General features: G+C 41.3%; 2 protein-coding genes and 1 long non-coding RNA gene across 3 annotated transcripts in view; all 3 read right to left on the reverse strand.

The window, feature by feature from the left end:
* LOC142996557 (uncharacterized) overlaps positions 1–22,305 on the reverse strand; it is a 69,449-nt gene that overhangs the window by 27,079 nt on the left and 20,065 nt on the right. The window contains exons 5-6 of the mRNA XM_076147509.1: positions 20,740–20,799; positions 19,950–20,585 (exon numbers count right to left, since the gene is read on the reverse strand). Of these exons, the coding sequence (XP_076003624.1) occupies positions 19,950–20,585; positions 20,740–20,799 (696 nt within the window). The remainder of the gene's footprint in view (positions 1–19,949; positions 20,586–20,739; positions 20,800–22,305) is intronic.
* On the reverse strand, positions 6,017–11,479 carry LOC142996550 (uncharacterized). Its single transcript, XM_076147504.1, has 5 exons — positions 10,485–11,479; positions 9,686–9,720; positions 8,187–8,219; positions 7,483–7,541; positions 6,017–6,806 (listed from the first exon to the last, which is right to left on the reverse strand). Exons 1-5 carry the CDS (start codon positions 11,435–11,437, stop codon positions 6,162–6,164), a joined length of 1,725 nt encoding a protein of 574 aa, XP_076003619.1. The 5' UTR covers positions 11,438–11,479; the 3' UTR covers positions 6,017–6,161.
* On the reverse strand, positions 20,806–22,305 carry LOC142996540 (uncharacterized). The gene is made up of 3 exons (XR_012961761.1): positions 21,635–22,305; positions 21,434–21,489; positions 20,806–21,189 (listed from the first exon to the last, which is right to left on the reverse strand). It is a non-coding gene; the product is annotated as an uncharacterized LOC142996540 (long non-coding RNA).

The following is a 22,305-nucleotide window of genomic DNA, read 5'->3' on the forward strand; positions in this document are numbered from 1 at the left end:
TAATAAAATTTCATCTTATCTTATCTTATATATAATATATATATGGAGAGAGAGAGAGAGAGAGAGAGACAGACAGACAGACAGATAGTTTCACATACATGAAACATGTAGAGTCACGTGATGCAGACTGGTCTGGTCTGACTGGACTCACCTGATGATGCAGTCGCCATGATGAGGCACTCCAATACAACCAAAGCTCATCAATAAATCTAGAGAGAGAGAGAGAGAGAGAGAGAGAGAGAGAGAGAGAGAGAGAGAGAGAGAGAGAGAGAGAGAGAGAGAGTAAGTTTCCTTCCTCTAACTCAGCAGGTTGAGTAACTTCACATGACAACACATTCAGTGTGATATCACTTCCTTTATCTGGCACACACTCACAAACATATTTGTCCTTTATATGAATAATTATATTTAGAACTTTTATTAAATAATTGATGCCTTCTGTTGTAAGTCTAAACATTTACATTAGTTGTTTAATTAGTGTTTAACTTCTTTGTTGTAACCACATTATATCCAGATGAAACAGTTCTCCTCTGTGATGTTTGTTAGTAGTTCATGTTCAATCCTCCTGCAGTTACACAACAGGCAGATTTGACTGAAACAGCTTCAGTTTGATTATAATTTGTAGTTTATATCCAATTTACTCGACTTACCCGATGAATTTGTTGCTGCGCCACAACGCGAAGGGTGAAACAGTGTAAGTGAAAGTGACATGTTGCTGCGTGTTTCGCGTCAGAGGAGCCAATGTGTGTGTGTGGGTGTGCGTGCGTGCGTGTGTGGGAGGGGGGCGGGGCGTGCGAGATGCATCTAATGTTACACACACACACACCCGCACACATCTTTAGCTTCCAATGTCAGTTATTTTAAACATTGTAATTCATAAAGCTGCAACGTATTATTTAACAAAAGAAAAGAAATTATAAAGTGACAAATCACCTTTACAGTGGAATTACTAAAAGTCTAACTGTGTAACGTTTACTGTGTCACAGCATTTCTGCCTCCAACAGATTTTCTCTAACTGTCCTCTCAGGCTTTTAACCCTTAACAGCTCCCTGAGAGAGAAAACTCAAACCTGAACCTGTTCTTTCTTTAATCCCCTCACCTTCTCAGTTGCTGCTGTGGCTTCTGCTTTGTGCTGCAGATCTTTGAAATCCTTGTAGCAGCTGTCACACTCTTAGTTCAATTTCTTGTCCAGCTTTGACCTTTATTTTGTTTTTAGCAGCGTGGCCATGGCTCTCCTACCGAGCAGCGGGTCATCGCTCATTCTCCTGCTGACATATGAAGAAGTTGTTATAATAATAATAATTAGTTAAATCCCTCACAACTGGGCTTGTAATGCTAAACTAGCGGCAAACTGTGAAGCGGCGCTTTTAAAAAACAAACAACCAGACCGAGGAGTCGCAGTAAAGTCATTTGCCTTTCCGCGCCCCCCCCCAGCAAAATGTCCTGTAAACAGTCAGTCAATCATCTCTCCAACACAATGTTCTATGTTCAATCCAAGAGTTGTAACTGTAACAGTAAAAACCTTTAGATCAGTTTGGAGTAAGCATCATCAGCACGGTCCTTTCACTCACCAGAAGATTTATTTTTTCTGTTGCCAACTTAACAACATTTCAGTTTTAATGATTTACCAACTTTTCAGACAAACCTGGCAAATGTATCGACTTTCATATTTCACTTGGCTACTTTTAGCAACTTGGTGAGCCGGTTGCCATAATGTAAAAACCATTCTTCTGTATATTCTGTAATATTCTCATTTTATACATCACTTCCTTGCCTTTGCGCTTCTGTATATACTGCTCTTACTGTAAATAATCACTTATGCACTTCTGGTTGGATGCGATCTGCATTTTGCTGCTTAAACCTGTGACATACATGACAATAAAGTTGAATCTAATCTAATCTAAAAAACATATTTTGCACACATTGCGCATTTTGAAGCACATGGGATACTATATTGTGATTTAGGGTTTGTGCTCTGTGAGTTCTCAGCATATAAGTGACAGAAACAGAGTAGAGGCAACACGGCCGACACAGCACATCACCATTTTATGAAGCCTTTAAGCCACTGAACTCCAAGGCTTTGTCTTCATCAAGTGGTGACCAACAGCTTTGCACCATTTTTACTGTTGAGTGCGTTAAGACAGACGCACGCACTGACAACAGTGATGAATCTAAACAGATGAACACAAAGTTCTATTCAAGAAGTCTTGTACATGTGAGGAACTTTCACTCAGACATGTAATCTGTCCACATAGATCCTGTTTATGCATTAAAGCTTCTATGTGCTGATTCACCTGCACTCTTCAGAAATCTTCAATCTATTTCATCTATATTCATATATTCTTTGTTCTCCTCCATCAGTGTGTAATTAAGTTTCCATGGAGCTTTGAAGTTTAAAAAGCTGAGTTTCATCGACTCATTTCCCAGTTAGCTGTAATGTAATCTAATCAAAATGCTCTGGAGCCTCTAACCTTCATATGAAACATGTTACTGATGCTCCAAATATAAAAACCTCCAAACAAGCATTACATTACGTTACATTACAAGCATTTGGCAGACGCTTTTATCCAAAGGGACTTACATTACATTACATTACCACCCTTCGCAGAAGGGGGAGCAATTGAGGGTTCGGTGCCTTGCTCAGGGGCACCTCGGCAGGGGCTCGAACCGGCGACCCTCCGGTTCCCAAGCGGAAGCTCTACCCACTGAGCTACTACCTCCCAGCACATTTGCACATTGAAGACTTTACCTGGATGTTTAATAACTTCTCTCCTCTTCCTTGCTGTAATCCTTTGATATGGCAGCTCTTCAATATGCTACTGTGATCATCAAACACACACCAGCAGACACTCACAACCAATCACTGATCAATTTGTTATTAACACATTCATCTATTGGTCATTTTTTTGAGTTCATAGTTAAGATTTAATTCACTCACCTGCTGAATTTGCTGCTGCGCCACAAATGGAAGATGAAGGTGAGAAATGAAAGTAAAGACAGTAAGATAAAAACCAGTTGAACATGGTGTCACATGTTTACAGCATGCTGATCAACATGTTGGTGAAAGAATGTTTCTCTGAACAGTTTAATTGGATTCAATGCAGAGGAGGAAGTGTCGTAACACCATCAACAAAGTGTGCCTCCTCCTCAGGTGGCCTCGTGTCTCCATGAACGCCCATCTAAGCCAGGGGTGTCAAACTCAAATACTCAGTGGGCGAAAATAAAAAAACTGGGACTCAGTCGCGGGCCAGACTCCATATTTCTTGAAAAATGGACTACTATTGTGTATGTTTTCCCTTCTCTCCAGATATATAATGATTAACTTTTTCATATGGAAACATACTTAAGTTTAGCTTAAACATTTAGCCTGGAACAAGCACAGTTTAATATTATAAACACATGAGAAATAGATTTTCAAATAAGAGATACATCAGTGGCATTCGTTTCTTATTTTTATCTTAATAAATAAAAGAAAATAATTATTATGCCTCTCTCTATCTGTAACCTTTCAAGTTCACTTTCAATGGAAACCTTTTTTCACAGAACAACAGAACAACCCAAATAAAATAATAATTTCCCTCAATGAAAATCCAACATCTCAACTGTTCTAGGTCAGGCAAGAAAAGTGCAGAAAGAAAGGCTTTTGCTCTGATTTACTCTGACGCACATAGATCTGTGCTGCCGAACATAGAGAGCGTTTGAGCAGCTTGGAGACGGAGTTGTTGGGGAATTGTGTCTGGGATGAAACGAGGAAACAGAGTCATACTTTGACTTGAGCGCGTCACTACACTGGAGTTCAATCAGCTCCATTTGGAGATTGGTTGATGCGCGTTCCACGTCAAATGCAAACGGATTAATTAGCACTCCAAACCTACATTTCTGGGCTTCAAAGTCGGCAAATCGCCGCGTTAACTCGGCGCTGAGTACGTAGAGTTTTTCAGCAAACTGTGCACTTGGCAACACACAGGGAGAGATCTGCTCTTTCCTGGTCTGGCGGCACGGAAAATGGCCCGAGTTTCCTTGCAGCGTCTTACTCTCCCACAGGCACAACTTAGTTTGAACTTCAAACTAAATTGGCGAAGGACTTTGAAGAGCCCTTACCGCAGCGTACATGTCTGTGATGACACGGGCCCGCCCCTGAAGCTGCAGGTTGAGCACTTCGAGATGGCTTGTGATGTCACAGAGAACGCACTCGCAGAGCATTCTGGGATGTGTAGTATTAGCTGTGCATGCGCTATATACCGGCGGGCCAGCTCTAGCAGACATTTTAACAACTTTGAGAGGAAACATGAGGAATAAACACACAACAGCTCTGTGACGCTCATGGATGTTACAGCGCCACCTGCTGGAGAACAGTGACCATAAACCAGCTCCTGCATTTCTGACATCACATTGAGCAACATGTCTGTTATGAAAAACTCAGTCGTTTGAGTCGTTTGGGTGTTTTATTATAAAAGCAATGAAAAGACAAACTGACAACACAAAATGTTTCATGAATCCACCTTTTCCATCTCAAAAGTCACTGAAAATGTTGTTAATCTTCTCTGTTGTGACTTCTGTGTCTCTGCTGTGTGGAAACCTTGATAAAGATCATTCAAACTTTCTATATGATGTCATTCTGTACGTTGGCTGGATGATTTTAAAATTAATTTGTTGCTGATCCCTGTTGTTCCTCTTGCTCTGAGCTTCTTCCTCTTGTTCTCTCCTGATCTTTGCTTGTGTGTATTTGTGTGTCATTTTTGATAAAAGCGTGAAAATGACTAAGAAATTCAGGAGGATCGATTACACAAAGTAACCAAAGGGAGACTGATTAGAAATTCACCTCAAGAAAAATATATCAAGAAAATACAAGAAAATATCAAATCGCATCAAAACACATGTAAGTCTCCAAAACCTCCATCGGGGAGCGCTGCAGTGATGCTGGACTGTCAGCTGTGCCTGTGGCCTCCATTCAAAAGAAGGTTGCTGTTATTATGACGCTTGTATTGTAAAGATCATATTAACATCATTGGAACATCATTGGAACGGACCATAGCTGCACCATAGAAACGTCAATATCAATGTGCCCACCTGGTGGTGTGTGAGACATCTACTGCTGTTTTTATGTTTGTTTAGGTTGATTAAAAATGATGAACACGAGTTTTTGTATACATGCATATCTGGAAGTAAATGAAATTCTTGCCAACTTTTGTTCTTCATGGTCTTTGCTTCTGGCTGGCTGGCTGTCATGTTGACATCATGAGATCTTCATCACATAACGCAACATGATTTCTTTGGAGGGAACAAAAGTTTCTCTTTCATCTCACGCATTTCTTCCTCATGTTTTGTCCTCAATTCATCAATTCCTTCCATCTGACCCTCTTCAGTCTGCATGTTCCCAATCAAATCATTCTTTTCTTGCTTTTGTTTCTTGAGCAGTTCTTCCACTTTTTCCTTCTCCTCACGAATGTTTCTGTCAAAAAGTTTCTGTTTAAATTCATTCAGTTGTTGTTACTGTGATTTTGCAGTTTCTTCACTTCTTCTGTCTCCTTTTGTTTGTCTTGGCGTGAAAGTTCCTGTCTCAGCTCTGTCCTTTCTTGTTCATGTTTGCTTTTCAGCTCTGACTCTTTTTCCACACGTATTTTTGGGCTCAGCAGGTTCATTTCCTCTTTGTGTTTTTTCTCCAGTTTAGACATTTCTTTCTTCTGATTCTCTCTATAAATTGATTTGAAAGCTTCCTCATCATTTGTTTCTCCTCTCTCTTGTGCTTTTCCTGCATTTTTGTAATTTCTTTCTTATTTTATCTTCTTTGGCTCAGGAATTGCACAGTGACATTTTTCATTTCTTCCTTATGGTTTTCATGCAGTCGTTCCACCTTTTGCTTCAGAGTCTCTTCTTTGTGAGTAGAAAGTGTCTGTAAGCTGTTATACTCTTCCTTATGTTTTTGTTTCAGTTCTTCCACCTCCTCCATGTGTTCTTCTATCTTAGTTGCAAAGTGATTTTCGTTTTTCTCCCTGAATTCGTTGAGTTCTTCGGCTAGTTTTCTGGCCTCCTCTTCTTGTTTCCTCTTCATGTCCTCAAGTTCTTTTTTTGCATTTTCTTCTTGCTCTCTTCTGATTCGATCTTCTTCCTTTGCTTTGCGGTGATACTCTTCCTTTTCTTGCTCGTACTCTTCTTGGAGCTTATTCAGCCTGGTTTGTTCCTCCTGTCGTCTCTTTTCGTCCTCCTGATATCGCTTCTCCCATTGTTCTTTCCGTTCTCTCTCCCAGTTCTCTCGTTCTTTTCTCATCTCTTATCTCTTCTCCTCCAACTTTCTGTCGGGGGTTTTCCTTTGACTCTGATTCTGATTGGATTTTTCTCTCCAAAGTTTCACGTTGTCGTTCCCACTCCTGTTGTTGAATAGCTTCCTGTTTTTTCCTCTGCTTGTCTTCTTGTTCTCTCTTTTCTTGTTCTTTCTTTCTCTCCTCTCGCTCCTTATTCATGCTTTCCTTCAACTCTTCAAGTTTCTTGTCTCTCACTTTTCTCTCCTGTTCGATCTTTGCTCTCTCTGCTTCCATCCTTCTTTCCATTTCTTGCATTTCTCCCTTGTGTTTTCTTTCCAGTTCCTCCTTTTCTCTCATCAACTCTTCTTTCTCCTTTAAGATCCTCTGCATTTCTTTCTGTATGGCCTCCTCTGCCTCTTGGAACATCTCAGTGGTGTAGCAGCTGCCTCCATATTCCTCCACCAGCGTCTCAGCTTTTCTGATCAGCTCTTTGACTTGTGTGCGGTTTAGTGTGTCATAGTTATTGAACACGTGGTATCTTCCTCCACAATCAGCAAGCAGGTTCTTAAAGGAATCATCACAAAAACAGAGAGTCAGATGACAGAAATTGTATAAACTGGAACAACTCTATGTGTTCCTCTGTAAGTTGTGTCATTGTGTGGATGTTTGTGCATCTCTTCAGGTCTGTAGGTCTCTGAATGGACCCTTATGGATCCATGTTGTTGTTTCTTCTACAGCACTGATAGAAGTTCTGCCCTCCACAATAAAAGCTCAACATATCTCCTGGATTCACTAATAGAACTGTGTTATGCTATAATGAGGCTAACACCTCCTCATATCTTTGTTCTTCTTCTGCTGTTTCTCCTCACGATGCCCTGCATGTATGTATGTGAGTGTGTATGTGAGTGTGTATGTGAGTGTGTATGTGAGTGTGTATGTGAGTGTGTATGTGGGTGTGACTGTGAGTGTGTATGTGAGTGTGTATGTGATTGTGTATGTGTATGTGTATGTGTATGTGTGTATGTCAGTGTGTATGTGAGTGTGTATGTGTGTATGTGAGTGTGTATGTGAGTGTGTATGTGATTGTGTATGTGTATGTGTGTATGTCAGTGTGTATGTGAGTGTGTATGTGTGTATGTGAGTGTGTATGTGAGTGTGTTTGTGTGTATGTGAGAGTGTAGCTCAGCATCTCAGTTTCCTGTTAAACACTGCTCATCTGTGAGTCATTGCAGTAACTCACAGTTAGGGGGCAGAAGGTCAAGCTGCTGCTGTGCCTCAGCCGCCCCCCAGCGTTTCCCTCTGTAACAACCAAGAAAAACATCTTTCAGCTCATAAATCCACATTAATCAACTACAGCTTTGAATCTCCACATCATGGGACTCGTGAACCTGCAGCGGCTGCTCGAGTCAGTCATGTGACCCCGCTGTGAGGGTGTGTGAGTGTTGGTTTGATCCCTGCTACACTTTATCATCTCCATGTTGTGTTTATTATTCTTATGCTTTACTGACTCTTGCGCAGTCCAGTCAGATGGGGTCAGAGGTCGTTGTGTTGCATGTTTCCCTTTAAGGTCAGACAGTGCTGGAGCCCGTCAAATACAAACAAACAGAAAACAAACACAAAAAAACACAATTTTCTTTCTGTCTTTCTGGTATATGAGGGGGTGCAAGATAAATTTCAATTGTTTGTGTTGTAAGTCACTTTGGATAAAAGAGTCTAGCTAAATGACTGTAAATTAAATAAAAAATTATTTAAAATAAGTAGACGCTGAACTGATCAGTCGGCTTTCTTCTGTGTGTAGTTTAATCACTTTGCTTTAGCTTTTCCATGGAACAGATCAAATATTAAAAAAGAAAACACAAGAAAATAGACAAAAATGATTGAGACCCTGAGAGTTCAGTCATTCAAAGAGGAGTTTGAACCTGAGCGTTCGGCTGTGAGACTCACCTGGTGCAGGTAGGAGTCCTGCCGTCCCGGCTCCTCATCAGCTGGCATGAAGGAAAGAATCAGGATGTTATAAAGCAGATTGATGCGTTTGTATTCTATCTATATATACATTTCATTCTAATAATTAAAGATTAAAAGTGAATCATGGCAAGAATGAATGTGTTGACGTTCACATGACTCACAGAATGATGAAGAGTCAAAGGAACCATTGATGTAAATATTTTCAATATGTAATTCTGCAGCGTGTGTAACAACAACAACAACAACAATAAGGAGGCAGTAGCTCAGTGGGTAGAGCTTGGCTTGGGAACCGGAGGGTTGCCGGTTTGAGTCCCTGCCGAGGTGCCCCTGAGCAAGGCACCAAACCCTCAATTGCTCCCCACTCTGTAATGGGTGGTAATGTAATGTAAGTCGCTTTGGATAAAAGCGTCTGCCAAATGATCGTAATGTAATGTAATAATAATTTAATTCTGCAATGTGCTAAAAACTCACATTTGTCTTTTAACAATAAATTCCTCAGAGTTTTTCACGTTGATATAAATGCAGCTTGTTTCCTCCCTGGACTAACACAAACCTCGTTATACATACATTTACACATACACATTTAAATATACTGTATATTAACGGAATATCGACTCAGTTCTTATCATTCAGTCCAAATCTTCATTTAAATCTTCATCATCCTTCCTTCTGTCTGTTTGTTTCCTGATTATCAGTCGACATGAATGTTGTTGCGTAGTTGATAACGTGTAATGTTCGGTATGAGAAACACAGGAAATAAACGTATCGATCATGATACGAACATTTACGCTATTAAAAGTATGATCGACCGTATTGATCAGCCCTCATATTGATTAATTAGTTTGTTAGTTTTAGTTCAGTTCACTCACCTGAAACTGTCGCTGCGTGATTAAAAGTGAAAGTACACACACACACACGCGCGCACGCACGCACGCACGCACGCAGTATAGTCGTTCAGGTGAACACGTGACTCGGGCGCACGCAGTATAGTCGTTCAGGTGAACACGTGACTCGGGCGGAGGTTTCATGACCGAAGTCCAAATGTTCGGTGAATAAAGTCGTACGTCAGGTCTTGGTGAAGGCGCTTCAATACTGACCTGAATAACTCACTGCATCCAGCAGAGGGCGCCAACCAGCTGCTGCTACTACTGCTACTACTACTACTACTACCAATAAACAGAATGGTTGAAACGTAACCTGGACACAATTAATGATAAAATTAATCAAAGCAAAGAATAGAAGGTGTTAGGACGCCTATGTTGAATCCATTCAGTAATAGTTAACTTTTAATTAAAAATAAAAAAGCTACATTGAAGTGTTTGCAGGTGGTTATGTGACCTCAACTTCAGTCCATTAACATTTAACAAAGTCCTGATTAACTTTACAAACATGAACTCTGTTTGTCTCACTGTGAATGAGGTCAGAGGGTCAATTGACCAAAGGGTCAGAGGGTCAGAGGGTCCACTTCCACACTTCACCTCTGGCAGCCTGAATGATCTGGACACTGCAGACACTGCTTACAGAACCAACCATACGGTCAGAGGTCACGATTCTGTCGACTGATGTCTGCGTCACATCGTCTGTCTCACGTGACTCAGGAGAGACGACTGAAAAATGGCTTTGTATTAGAAACAAAGATTCTGGGCCATTAGCTTATAGTTTAGTCTTTATTTAGCAGGAGTAAAGGCAAAATCAAGAAAACAGTAAACCACAAACCATAACAACAGCCTGGTTTCCACTGACGTAACTAAGGCTCAAATTCATAAAAACCCTCAAACATTTCAGGAGCACGATACGTTCATTCCAGAAGCAACAGAACTGTTGATGGAAACCCAACAAACTCCATTCAGATTTGACGCTCGCGCTCTATGGACAAATGAAATGTATGTGTACATCTTACATGGTCCATGCCTCTTTTGTCCAGTAAGGACAGTAACTATCCCCCTTCACTCAGTGGGCAGGCTGGGTAATGATCCTGGACGTCCCCTTAATCATCTCAGGTTTTTTTCCCAACTTATTGTGATCATTTATGTTTTATAACAGTAAAAAAAAATGCGAAAAACCCAGAACCAGGTCCTCTTTGAGATATACAAGGACAAACAGTAGAAGAAGAAGCACATAGAAGTGATAAGGTCTTAGCCTCATTATAGCATAACACAGTTGGATTAGTGAATCCAGGAGACTCTTTGAACTTTGATTGTTGTTACTAGATTACTGCTTGATTAGTTAGAAACTATGAACAGCTCAGTTTGGCTGCACAGTGCCTGTAGTCCTCACAGGAGGACACAGTCTTTTTCTTTTTTGGCTTTCAAATCCTTGACTTGTTCTTGTTCTTGCTCTTGGTGATTCTGTTTGAACTTGTTGGCGTCTTCTGCTCGTTTTCTGGCCTCCTCTTCAATTTTATTCTTCATAATTTCCAGTATTTCATCGAATTCTTTCTGTAATTCGCTTCGCTGTTTAACATCTTGTTCTCTCCTCTCATTGTCTTCTTTTCTTTTCCTTTCATACTCTGTCTTTTCTTTCTTGTATTCTTCTTTTTGCTCTTTGTATCTTCTTTGTTCCTCCTCTCGTCTCTTCTGCTCCTCCTGGTCTCGTTTTCTCCATTCTTCTCTTTGTTCTCTCTCCCGGTCCTCTCTTTGTTTTCTCATAGTTTCTCTGCTTTGCTTCGGCGTTCTGTCAGTATTTCCTTTGGACCATATACATGACATCATTCTTTTCTCCAAAGCTTCACGTTCTAGTTCCCATTTTTGTCTTTCATATTCTTCCTGTTCTTTCCTCTTTAAGTTTTCTTCTTCCCTCCTTTTCTGTTCTCTCTCTCTCTCCTCTCGCTCCTTTTTCATGTTTTCCTTCAGCTCTTCAAGTTTCTTGTCTCTCAGTTTTCTCTCCTGTTCGATCTTTGCTCTCTCTTCTTCCATCCTTCTTTCCAGTTCTTGCATTTCTTCCTTGTGTTTTCTTTCCAGTTCCTCCTTTTCCCTCTTCTTCTTCTTTTCTTCCTCCTTTAAGATCCTCTGCATCTCTTTCCGTATGGCCTCCTCTGCCTCTTGGAACATCTCAGTGGTGTAGCAGCTGCCTCCATTTGCCTCCACCAGCGTCTCAGCTTTTCTGATCAGCTCTTTGACTTGTGTGGGGTTTTGTTTGTTATAGTTATTGAACACGTGGTATCTTCCTCCACAATCAGCAAGCAGGTTCTTAAAGGAATCATCACATTTTGTTTCAATGTATTCTTCCATAGAGAGCTCCTCGTGCTCCAGTGAATCCCCTCTTGTGAACAGAATGATTATCTTGTATATCCAGATGAAACAGTTCTCCTCTGTGATGTTTATTAGTAGTTCATGTTAAATCCTCCTGCAGTTACACAACAGGCAGATTTGACTGAAACAGTTTCAGTTTGATTATAATTTCTATTTCATTGTAGTTTATATTCAATTTAATCGACTTACCCGATGAATGAAACATGCTGTGCCACAACGCCACTGGTGTAACAGTGAAAGTGACAGGTAGCTGCGTGTTTCGCGTGAGAGGAGCCTGTGTGTGTGTGTGTGTGTGTGTGTGTGTATCCGTGCATGTGTGCGTGCGAGAGACTCACGAGACATTAGATTCAGCCAATGTTCCAAACACACGCGCACACGCACGCACGCACACACACACGCACACACACGCACACACACGCACACACACACCATTAGCTTCCACTGTAATTCATTTTAAACATTGTCATTCATAAAACTGCAACTTATTATTCAACAAAAGAAAATAAATAATAAAGTGACAAATCACCTTTACAGTGGAATTATTCAAAGTCTAACTGTGTAACTTTAACTGTGTCACAGCATTTCTGCCTCCAACAGATTTTCTCTAACTGTCCTCTCAGGCTTTCAAACCCTAACAGCTCCCTGAGAGAGAAAACTCAAACCTGAACCTGCACTTACACAACAGGCAGATTTGACTTAAGCAGCTTCAGTTTGATTCCAATTTGTAGTTTATTGTATCTTATATTCAAATGAATCGACATACCCGATGAATTTGTTGCTGCGCCACAACCGGAAGGGCGTAACAGTGAAAGTGAAAGTGACAAGTAGCTGCGTGTTTCGCGGCAGATGAGCCAGTGTGTGTGTGTGTCTAATGGTAATGATATGATCACATTGAGCAACATGTCTGTTATGAAAAACTCAGAGTCGTTTGAGTCGTTTGGGTGTTTTATTATAAAAGCAATGAAAAGACAAACTGACAACACAAAATGTTTCATGAATCCACCTTTCTCAAAAGTAACATCAACAACAAAACATTGTTAATCTTAGTTGTGACTTCTGTGTCTCTGCTGTGTGGAAACCTTGATAAAGATCATTCAAACTTTCTATATGAAGTCATTCTGTACGTTGGCTGAATGGTTTAAAATGATTTGTTTGCTGATCTGCCCTGTTGTCCCTCTTGCTCTGAGCTTCCTCCTCTTGTTCTCTCCTGATCTCTGCTCGTGTATACTTGTGTGTCACTTTGGATAAAAGCGTGAAAATGACTAAATGTAAATGTAAAAAGCAAAAGTTCAGAAGGATCAATTACACAAAGTGACAAAAGGGAGACTGATTAGAAACTCACCTCAAAAGTAAAATAAAGAAAAATATATCAAGAAAATACAAGAAAATATCAAATCATATCAAAACACATGTAAGGTTCCAAAGCTTCCAGCAGGGAGCGCTGCAGTGATGCTGGATCGTCAGCTGTGCCTGTGGCCTCCATACAACAGAACACTGCTGTAATTATGACGCTTGTAAAGATCATATTAACATCAGTGGAACAGACCATAGCTGCACCATAGAAACACCAAACTGATGGTGTGCGTTTGTTCAGTTTTGTTTTGTATTTTGAATGTAAAAGTGTTGCTGTTTTTTGGTTTGTTAAGGTTGATTAAAAATGATGAACATGAGTTTTTGTATCCATGCAAAACTGGAAGTAAATGAAATTCTTGCAAAGTTTTGTTCTTCATGGTCTTTGCTTCTGGCTGGCTGGCTGTCATGTTGACATCATGAGATCTTCATCACATAACGCAACATGATTTCTTTGGAGGGAACAAAAGTTCCTCTTTCATCACACGCATTTCTTCCTCATGTTTTGTCCTCAATTCATCAATTCCTTCCATCTGACCCTCTTCAGTCTGCATGTTCCCAATCAAATCATTCTTTTCTTGCTTTTGTTTCTTGAGCAGTTCTTCCACTTTTTCCTTCTCCTCACGATTGTTTCTGTCAAAAAGTTTCTCTTGAAATTCATTCAGTTGTTGTTGGTGTTGATTTTGCAGTTTCTTCACTTCTTCTGTCTCCTTTTGTTTTTCTTGGCGTGAAAGTTCCTGTCTCAGCTCTGTCCTTTCTTGTTCATGTTTGCTTCTCAGCTCTGACTCTTCTTCCACACATTTTTTTGGGCTCAGCAGGTTCATTTCCTCTTTGTGTTTTTTCTCCAGTTTAGACATTTCATCCTTCTGATTTTCTTTAAATTGATTTGAAAGCTTCTTCATCAATTGCTTCTCCTCTCTCTTGTGCATTTCCTGCATTTTTGTGATTTCTTCCTTATTTTCTTTTCTCCGGCTCAGGACTTGCACAGTCATATTTTTCATTTCTTCCTTGTGTTTTTCATGCAGTTCTTCCACCTTTTGCTTCAGAGTCTCTTCTTTGTGAGTAGAAAGTGTCTGTAAGCTGTTAAACTCTTCCTTATGTTGTTGTTTCAGTTTTTCCACCTCCTCCATGTGTTCTTGTATCTTAGTTGCAAAGTCATTTTCGTTTTTCTCTTTAAATTCGTTGAATTCTTCAGCTAGTTTTCTGGCCTCCTCTTCATGTTTCCTCTTCATTTCCTCCAGTTCCTTCTTGTACTTGTCCTCAAGTTCTTTTTTTTCATTTTCTTCTTGCTCTCTTCTGATTCGATCTTCTTCCTTTGCTTTGCGGTGATACTCTTCCTTTTCTTGCTCGTACTCTTCTTGGAGCTTATTCAGCCTGGTTTGTTCCTCCTGTCGTCTCTTTTCGTCCTCCTGATATCGTTTCTTCCATTGTTCTTTCCGTTCTCTCTCCCAGTTCTCTCGTTCTTTTCTCATCTCTTCTCTCTTCTCCTCAAACTTTCTGTCAGTGTTTTCCTTTGACTCTGATTCTGATTGGATTTTTCTCTCCAAAGTTTCGCGTTGTCGTTCCCACTCCTGTTGTTGAATAGCTTCCTGTTTTTTCCTCTGCTTGTCTTCTTGTTCTCTCTTTTCTTGTTCTTTCTTTCTCTCCTCTCGCTCCTTATTCATGTTTTCCTTCAACTCTTCAAGTTTCTTGTCTCTCACTTTTCTCTCCTGTTCGATCTTTGCTCTCTCTGCTTCCATCCTTCTTTTCATTTCTTGCATTTCTCCCTTGTGTTTTCTTTCCAGTTCCTCCTTTTCTCTCTTCAACTCTTCTTTCTCCTTTAAGATCCTCTGCATTTCTTTCTGTATGGCCTCCTCCGCCTCTTGGAACATCTCAGTGGTGTAGCAGCTGCCTCCATTTTCCTCCACCAGCGTCTCAGCTTTTCTGATCAGCTCTTTGACTTGTGTGCGGTTTAGTGTGTCATAGTTATTGAACACGTGGTTTCTTCCTCCACAATAAGCAAGCAGGTTCTTAAAGGAATCATCACATTTTGTTTCAATGTATTCATCGATGGAGCGCCTCTGGTGCTCCAGTGAATCCCCTCCTGTGAACAGAATGATGGTGAACTTTTCAGCATTTTTCCCAAAGACTTTGTTGATGAGTTTCAGAGTCTCTTTCTCCTCTGGTGTGAATCTTCCGATCCTCAGCACCAGCAGGAAGACATGAGGTCCAGGAGAGAGAAGACTGATGCACTTCACCAACTCCTTATTAACATCTTCATGAGACAAAGTGATGTCAAACAGACCAGGAGTGTCCAGCACCGCGACACGACGACCGTCCACCACGCACTCAGCTTTCAGGCACTGTTTGGTGACTGATGTTTGGGAGCAGTCTTCTTTAAACTCCTTCCTTCCTAGAATAGTGTTTCCTGCAGAGCTTTTTCCATTGCCAGTCTTTCCCACTAACACAATCCTGAGACACTCTGAGCTGCGTTTGTCTTCATCACCTGAAACATTAAAAGACAAAAAAACCTCTGTTAGTCTCTCACCACACAAGACTTAATGCACAAACATACCAACTTGAGCACAACCCACAATGACTGCAACAGAGCCCACAACCCTGTGACACATAAGATAGATCTTGGAAATCCTGGAGCGCTGCAATGGCCGGTCCAACAAGTCAGCTTGAAGAAAAGAACAAGATCCAAACCATCGACATCTCTGCTTCCTGGAGGAAACAGAGAGTCTAAGTGATGAACTGCAAAGACAGCATCTCAAGCAACAGCATGAAGATGAAGAAGAGATGGAGGAAGAGCCATGACAAGCCCCTCCACAGGGTGTATCATAGGCAGATAGTGGAGGGGCTGACAACCAGAGGTCCTCCCAGTGACTGAAAGGGGGGCACTAGAGGACAAGAACCTCTGAGAATCAAGTATATAGAATCAGGGAGACTGTGAGAAGAATCACTGTAGCATGTTCTGCAGAATCTGAAGACGCACGCTTTAGTTAATTCAGTGGGTTGTACGAGATATTTGTTAATGACACTGTACTACCAAGAAAATAGAATGTATTTGAGCAACCTGTAGGATAGATACGCCTATAGGTCAATGACATACATACACGACCTAGCAGACACATCCAAGCAAGAACAGAAGTTTCAATAGAATTCTCAGAATAAAAGGATGTAGCACGTATTTAAGTCCCAGATATTTAAAAGAGACTCACCCTTCCTGTCTGGGCCTTTGTTTGATCATGAACATAAAGAGCATGAATTAGATACTCTGTGTGAATGCTTAACAACTCAAAGGTGACATTGAAAGCACCATAGCAGGCAAGTCAGATAGTGAGGCCCCAGACAGGATCCAGCACGTGAAGGCAGGCTGCAAAATGTAGGCAGGGATAAGCTTCCACAGAACAGCAAGGCCAGTTAAGGTTTCCTGTCCCCAGGAAGTAAAAATAAATGACTCAAAATGAACTCAAAAATGAATTAATAAAACAACAGGTATCACATAGACTGAGACTGACTTGGCTATGGTCTGGTGTGACTTCTCGATGGCAACGGGCAAATAAGTTCTGCAAACCATTCAGACATTATGGTTGTAGACAAGAAATCGAAAAATACAATAGTCCCATGACATCATCAGGCTAAAGGAATATGAGAAGCTAGAATGTGAGCCAATGTGGAGTATAAAGGCAAACTGGTCCTGGTTGGGGTGGGCATGCAGGTGTGACACTGATGCTGGAAGAGTGACAAAACACACCAAGACAAAACACTGAAAAACAACAAAGATACCGTGCAGAACCCAAACTTCGAGGCCTCTCAGAGAAATAAGAGAGGCATGAAGAAAACCCTTGGTGGTTAGACAGGATATTACACACACACACACACACACACACACACACACACACACACACACACACACACACACACACTTGTGTTGAATTTAGTACTTACATGTGGTAGTAGTCTTTGTTGTCAGTTCAGCTTGCAGTGCACTGTTGTCTTTCTCCAGTTGTCTGACCTTCTCTGTTTGAGCATGGGCCAATGTTCTCATTGTAAAGCAGCTTGATTTGCCCTCAGACCTCAGCTTTTGCACAGCAGCCAACAGTTCAGGGACATGCTGGTTATCAGCGATATTGAACATGACATATCGTTCTCCACATCTCTGACGGAGCTGCTGGAGGTCAGTGCTTCTCTCTATAAAGTCCACAAAAGCTGGAGCTGTGGGATCAGACTCCACAGTGAACAGGATGATGGTGAGATCATTGACTGCAGAGCTGAAGGTCTTCTGGATGGTCTCTAACTCTGACTTGTCTTCATCAGTGAGGGGACCAACAGGTAGGACCAGGATGAAAGCATGGATGCCCTCAGGCTCACAGAGGGAGATGGACCTGAGAGATTCCTCCATCACTACCTCCTGAGCTTTCCCATACAAGGCAGGAAGCTCAACCAGGGACACATGACATCCTCGCACCACTGCCTGATGTTTAACACAGTGTGAGGAGGCTGAAGGACGCTCTGTCTCTCCTAAAATGGCCTTAGCTACTGAGGTCTTCTCTGCTCCTCTCCTCCCAAACAGCACCAGGTTTAAAGCTGGTTTGATGATCTGTGTTCCTTCAGTGAAGGTGAGGAAGGTTCCTTTGTTGTCAAGAACAATTTTCTCAATCTCCGTCATCAAACATGTGTGATCCTCTTTAAACATGGCGTACACTCTTCCTCCACAATCATTAAGGAGCTGAGTCACAGAGACGTTTGCTTCTTCCTCATGGGTGAAGATCACCATTGAGTGTTTGAATGCATCTCCACCAAACAAACTCAGGATGAACTTCAGAGTTTCTCTTTTCTCCTCTGTGAAGTCAGAAGGTTTGACTAAGAGCAGCAGAACATTTGGTCCTGGAGAGCAAAGACTCACACAGTTCTTCATCTCTCGTCTCACTGATTCCACAGACAGACTGAAGATGTCTGGAGTTTTCACCACTGTCATTTTTTCTCCACTCCACTCTCCATGGGCGACATCACATTGTTTGATGGACAGATGTTTCTGGGAAAATCGGTCATCATTCCTGATGAAGTTCCAAAGTTTTGTCTTTTTGTCGTCACTTTTCCCCAACAGGACGATCCTGAGTTCAGATGCTGTAACACATCAAAGAGAAAAATTATTCACCATGATCTTCTGGAGCTCAGAGACTATGTTCACATCAGACGACCTCACTACACTGTGGTGATGTCAGTGGATCGTTTTCAGCTGTTTCTCTGTGTTACTTTTCTTTGTCCAGTTTATTGTGTCACACTGACACGCTAAAGCAGAGGTCTCCAACCCAGTCCTACAAGGACCACTGTCCAGCAGGTTTTCTGTCCTGCCTTTAAATAAATTGCTTACACCTGGTGCCCCAAGTACCTGAGAGCACACCTGGGAACCTGATGCAAGCAATTTATGTCGTGGAAGGACAGAAAACCTGCTGGACAGCGGTCCTTGTAGGACTGGGTTAGAGAGCCCTGATCTAAAGTCATTATATGTCAGTTGGCCTTGTCCCACTGTTAGAGTTGCAGTGGGCTGCAGCTCCTCATCTTCAGTCATCCTGATGAGATGTTACATACTGGACCACAAACACACATACAGAACAGATTTATCTGAAGTTTAAACTGACAAAACTCACACCAACATTCTTTATTTAACAGAATAAACGCTTTGATTTAGATGTTTGATTTGACGATATTTGAAATAATAAAACAAATGAAAATGGACAAAATCATTTTTAAGAAAATTCAGTGCATGTGTTCAGTTTGTGATGCATTCATGTTTGAATGAATCAAATTGATTAATGGAAAACTTCATATTAATGGAAAACTTCATATTAATGGCTTCACAAGCAGGATGGAGAGAGCAACCTGCTGGACTGTCACACTGGGGGGGGGGGCTCACTTTCGTCTGTAAAGGGTTAATAAGTTACGTTCATAAATAGTGAAGTTTTATTTGTATATGTATTGTTAAATCCTGCGTAATTGGATGAGGGCTTTTATTTTGGAAGTTAGGGCACGTCAGTGGCATTGTGGGTACCCTGCGGTAGAATGAATGTCTTCTGTCTGCAGTCTGCAGAATAAAGCTCCATTCATCCCAGCTGCTCCTTCGTCATTTAAGCAAGAGACAACGCGGTTACACGGTTACACGTCTCCCCACACAGAGACAACATCTAATTTTTCATAAAGAGTACATACAGAATATGCTGTTACTTTACTTACATCCATGTAAAGCTGCTTTGGCTCTTAAAGCAGTTTTCTTGATTGCTCTCAACTCTGTAAGGAAACAACATCAAGTCTCAATATAATGCTGTAAGTTGAAGCTCCACTCTTAAACAAGTTTCCCTGATCAGACACAGTGACACCAACGAGACAAAGTTTACATGTCTGCATGTCTTCCTTATGTACCAACAGTGATGATATACATTAGCACAGCCTCACTGCAGGGAGGATGAAGTCCAGCTAATGCTTCCATATAATGCAGGATAGCAGTCGACTCTGAACTGCTATTGAGTAAAGTCATAAACTAACTGATGAAGGCAACAGAAGTGAGAAAGAAAAGTGGAAAGTATTTTTGCAATTTAATGCAATCTTGTCAAATATATATTTTCATGTCATAGTTATAATAAAGGAGGCAGCTCTCTCTAATCTCACTCTCTCTGGTTCATTTAGACGTGCTTCTCCCAGGACCTAAACCTGAGCTCAGCTCTAAGCTCTCTACTCCAGCTGAGCCAGAGGAGCCACAGCCTGGATGTTTGCCTGCTGTCTGCGGTGGTGGGTGAGGATTCTACCTGCAGTATACAGCTGCAAAGCTACACCTTCACTTTGGCCAACAGCAGAAAGACTGAACACAAAAATGACTGTACACACTCTTCCTTCAGTGTGTCAGCAGAGAAACTGGATCACAGCTGAAGTCCTTAATGAAGAATGTTATTGTGACAGATGCACTTTCTCTGTGATTAGCATGTAAAGTGTCCATCATGACATCAGCAGCATGACTTCAGATGTACACAAGGCTTGAACTTGCACTTGGCCTCAGGTTCTTAGTAAATTTGGCCCTGACGGCCTTACAGAGTGAGACTTTAATCAAGGATATTTTGTATGAACTAAGTTTTCCCCTCATCAGGACTGTTCATGTACTCACCAGCAGCTTGAACAGTTTCCACCAGACCTCCTCCACTGGCTGCTCTCTGTTGTGTCTGGCTTCGTGAAGAAGGTGATGCATCCTCATACTCCTCACAGATTACATCTCCATTGTTCTCCTTCACCACTTGGCCCAAACGGGTTAACAGCTCAGAATGTTCCAGGTTCTCCAGCCTCAGGCGTCTGTATCTACATTTACTAATCAGATCTTTTAGCGGTGGAGTTTGCATGTAGCTTTCTATGAGACCTAATCTCTGCTCTCTTGGTGGTGCCACCAGTATCAGTGAATGATCAAACCAACACTCACTGAAGATCTCCAGGACTCTGCAGAGCCTCACTTTGTGTTCCTCAGTGAAGTCTTCAGGCTGTAGTACCAGCAGGAACACATGAGGTCCAGGATGACAGAAGCTCACACAGGTTTGTACCTGTTTGTTCAGGTTCTCCCGGGAGATTTGGGGATGCAACAGATCTGGTGTGTTGATGACAGCAACACTTTTCTCCTTTACACGTCCACTAACACGTACACAGCAGTCTGGTGCAGGGTCTGTATGAAATACATCCTCCTGCAGTACGAAGTTCCCCACTCGTCTCCTTGAGGATGAACTGTTTCCCAACAGCACAACTCTTAACTGAGACACTGAAACAAAGTGGGATGAGACACAATCAACCAAACAATTTCCAATAACTGCTCATGTTAGGAACTTAAACAATATAAAATGGGACATATTACAGATGAATGTATTCATTTTGGTTAAGGGGCTGAGTGACCTCTAGTTAGAACTGTGACTCACTGTTAGGTGGCAGGAAATCAAAGCTGCTGCTGCGCTTCAGAGGCAGAACATCAGCAGACACTGTGAAGTACAAAATGATTCATCAACTTTTTAAGACTATAAAAATGGCTTTATTGTCTACTGATTGAACACTTCTCACATATGTGCATCAACTAGTTTAGCTGTAAAATAATATTAATTTTACAGTAAAACAAAATCCTATCAATGGTCCTCACTTTCTTTCTTTCTTTCTTTCTTTCTTTCTTTCTTTGTCTCCAGAGATCTGAACTCTGCAGTGTGCTGATATAGAAAATCCTTGTCTCCTCATGTTTCCTCACTGAGGCTGCATTTAGGCGGCACGTCTTCATGTCCAGTTCTGATCATCTGCCCTAGTCTGATTTATACGATCTCATCTGTTTACATCTACTTCAAAATGTGAACTTCTGATTCGTGTGCTCACACCAAAGCTCTCTGATAGATAAATAGATAGATAGACAGACAGACAGACAGACAGACAGACAGACAGACAGACAGACAGACAGACAGATTTTGACTTTGTATCTCTGATAATGTGAAAAGTAAAGAACCTTGAACCTAAAATGTGAGCAATTAGTCAGAATTGGGTCACACGACCATGGCAGTGTTAACATAGTTTTACATTTATGAAACATGTAGAGACAGGTGATGCAGACTAGACTGGTCTGACTGGACTCACCTGATGATGCAGTCGCCATGATGGCACTTCAATACAACCAAAGCTCATCAACAAATCTAGAGAGAGACAGAGACAGAGAGAGACAGAGAGAGACAGAGACAGCCTCCTGCAGTTACACAACAGGCAGATTTGACGATACAGCTTCAGTTTGATTATCCTTTTTTAGTTTATTGTAGGTTATATTCAATTTAACCGACTTACCCGATGAATGTGTTCTATCGCCACAACACGACGAGCGTAGCAGTGAATGTGAAAGTGAGAACTAGCTGTGTGTGTGTGTGTGTGTGTGTGTGTGTGTGTCATAGTGTGTGTTTGTGTGTGTATGTGTGCGTGCGTGCGTGCGTGCGTGCGTGTGTGCGTGTGTGCAAGACATTCATGAGACATTAGATTCATTCAACGTTACACACAGGCACACACTCGCACACACACACACACACACACACACACACATCTTCAGCTCCCACTGTGATTTATTTTGAACACTGTAATTCATTCAACTGCAACTTATTATTTAACAAAACAACATAAATAATAAAGTGACAAATCCCCTTTACAGTGGAATAATTAAAAGTTCTGTCAAATATGTCAAAGTTTAATGAGGGTGCTGTTTTTGATTTTTTTTGAATGGCAGCAAATACTAACACCTACTGTCCTCTGGGGTCAAATTGACCCCAAAATGGTTTGACTGTTATTTAAAGCATAAAGCATAAATTTAGTTACACCTTTAGTCTAACTCCAGTCTAACCCATTACCACAAAAAGTTCCCTTAATTTTAGAATTTAGGGCCAATCGAGCTTGTTAACATAAAAGTAGGTAAAGTAAGGCAGGGATTTGGGCTTCTGCCGCCCCAAAAAATACGAGGGTTATTAATC

Source organism: Genypterus blacodes, unplaced genomic scaffold (genome assembly GCF_046128005.1).
Source record: "Genypterus blacodes isolate CSIRO-AG114 ecotype Tasmania unplaced genomic scaffold, CSIRO-AGI_Gbla_v1 ptg000038l_1, whole genome shotgun sequence".
NCBI lineage: Eukaryota > Metazoa > Chordata > Actinopteri > Ophidiiformes > Ophidiidae > Genypterus > Genypterus blacodes.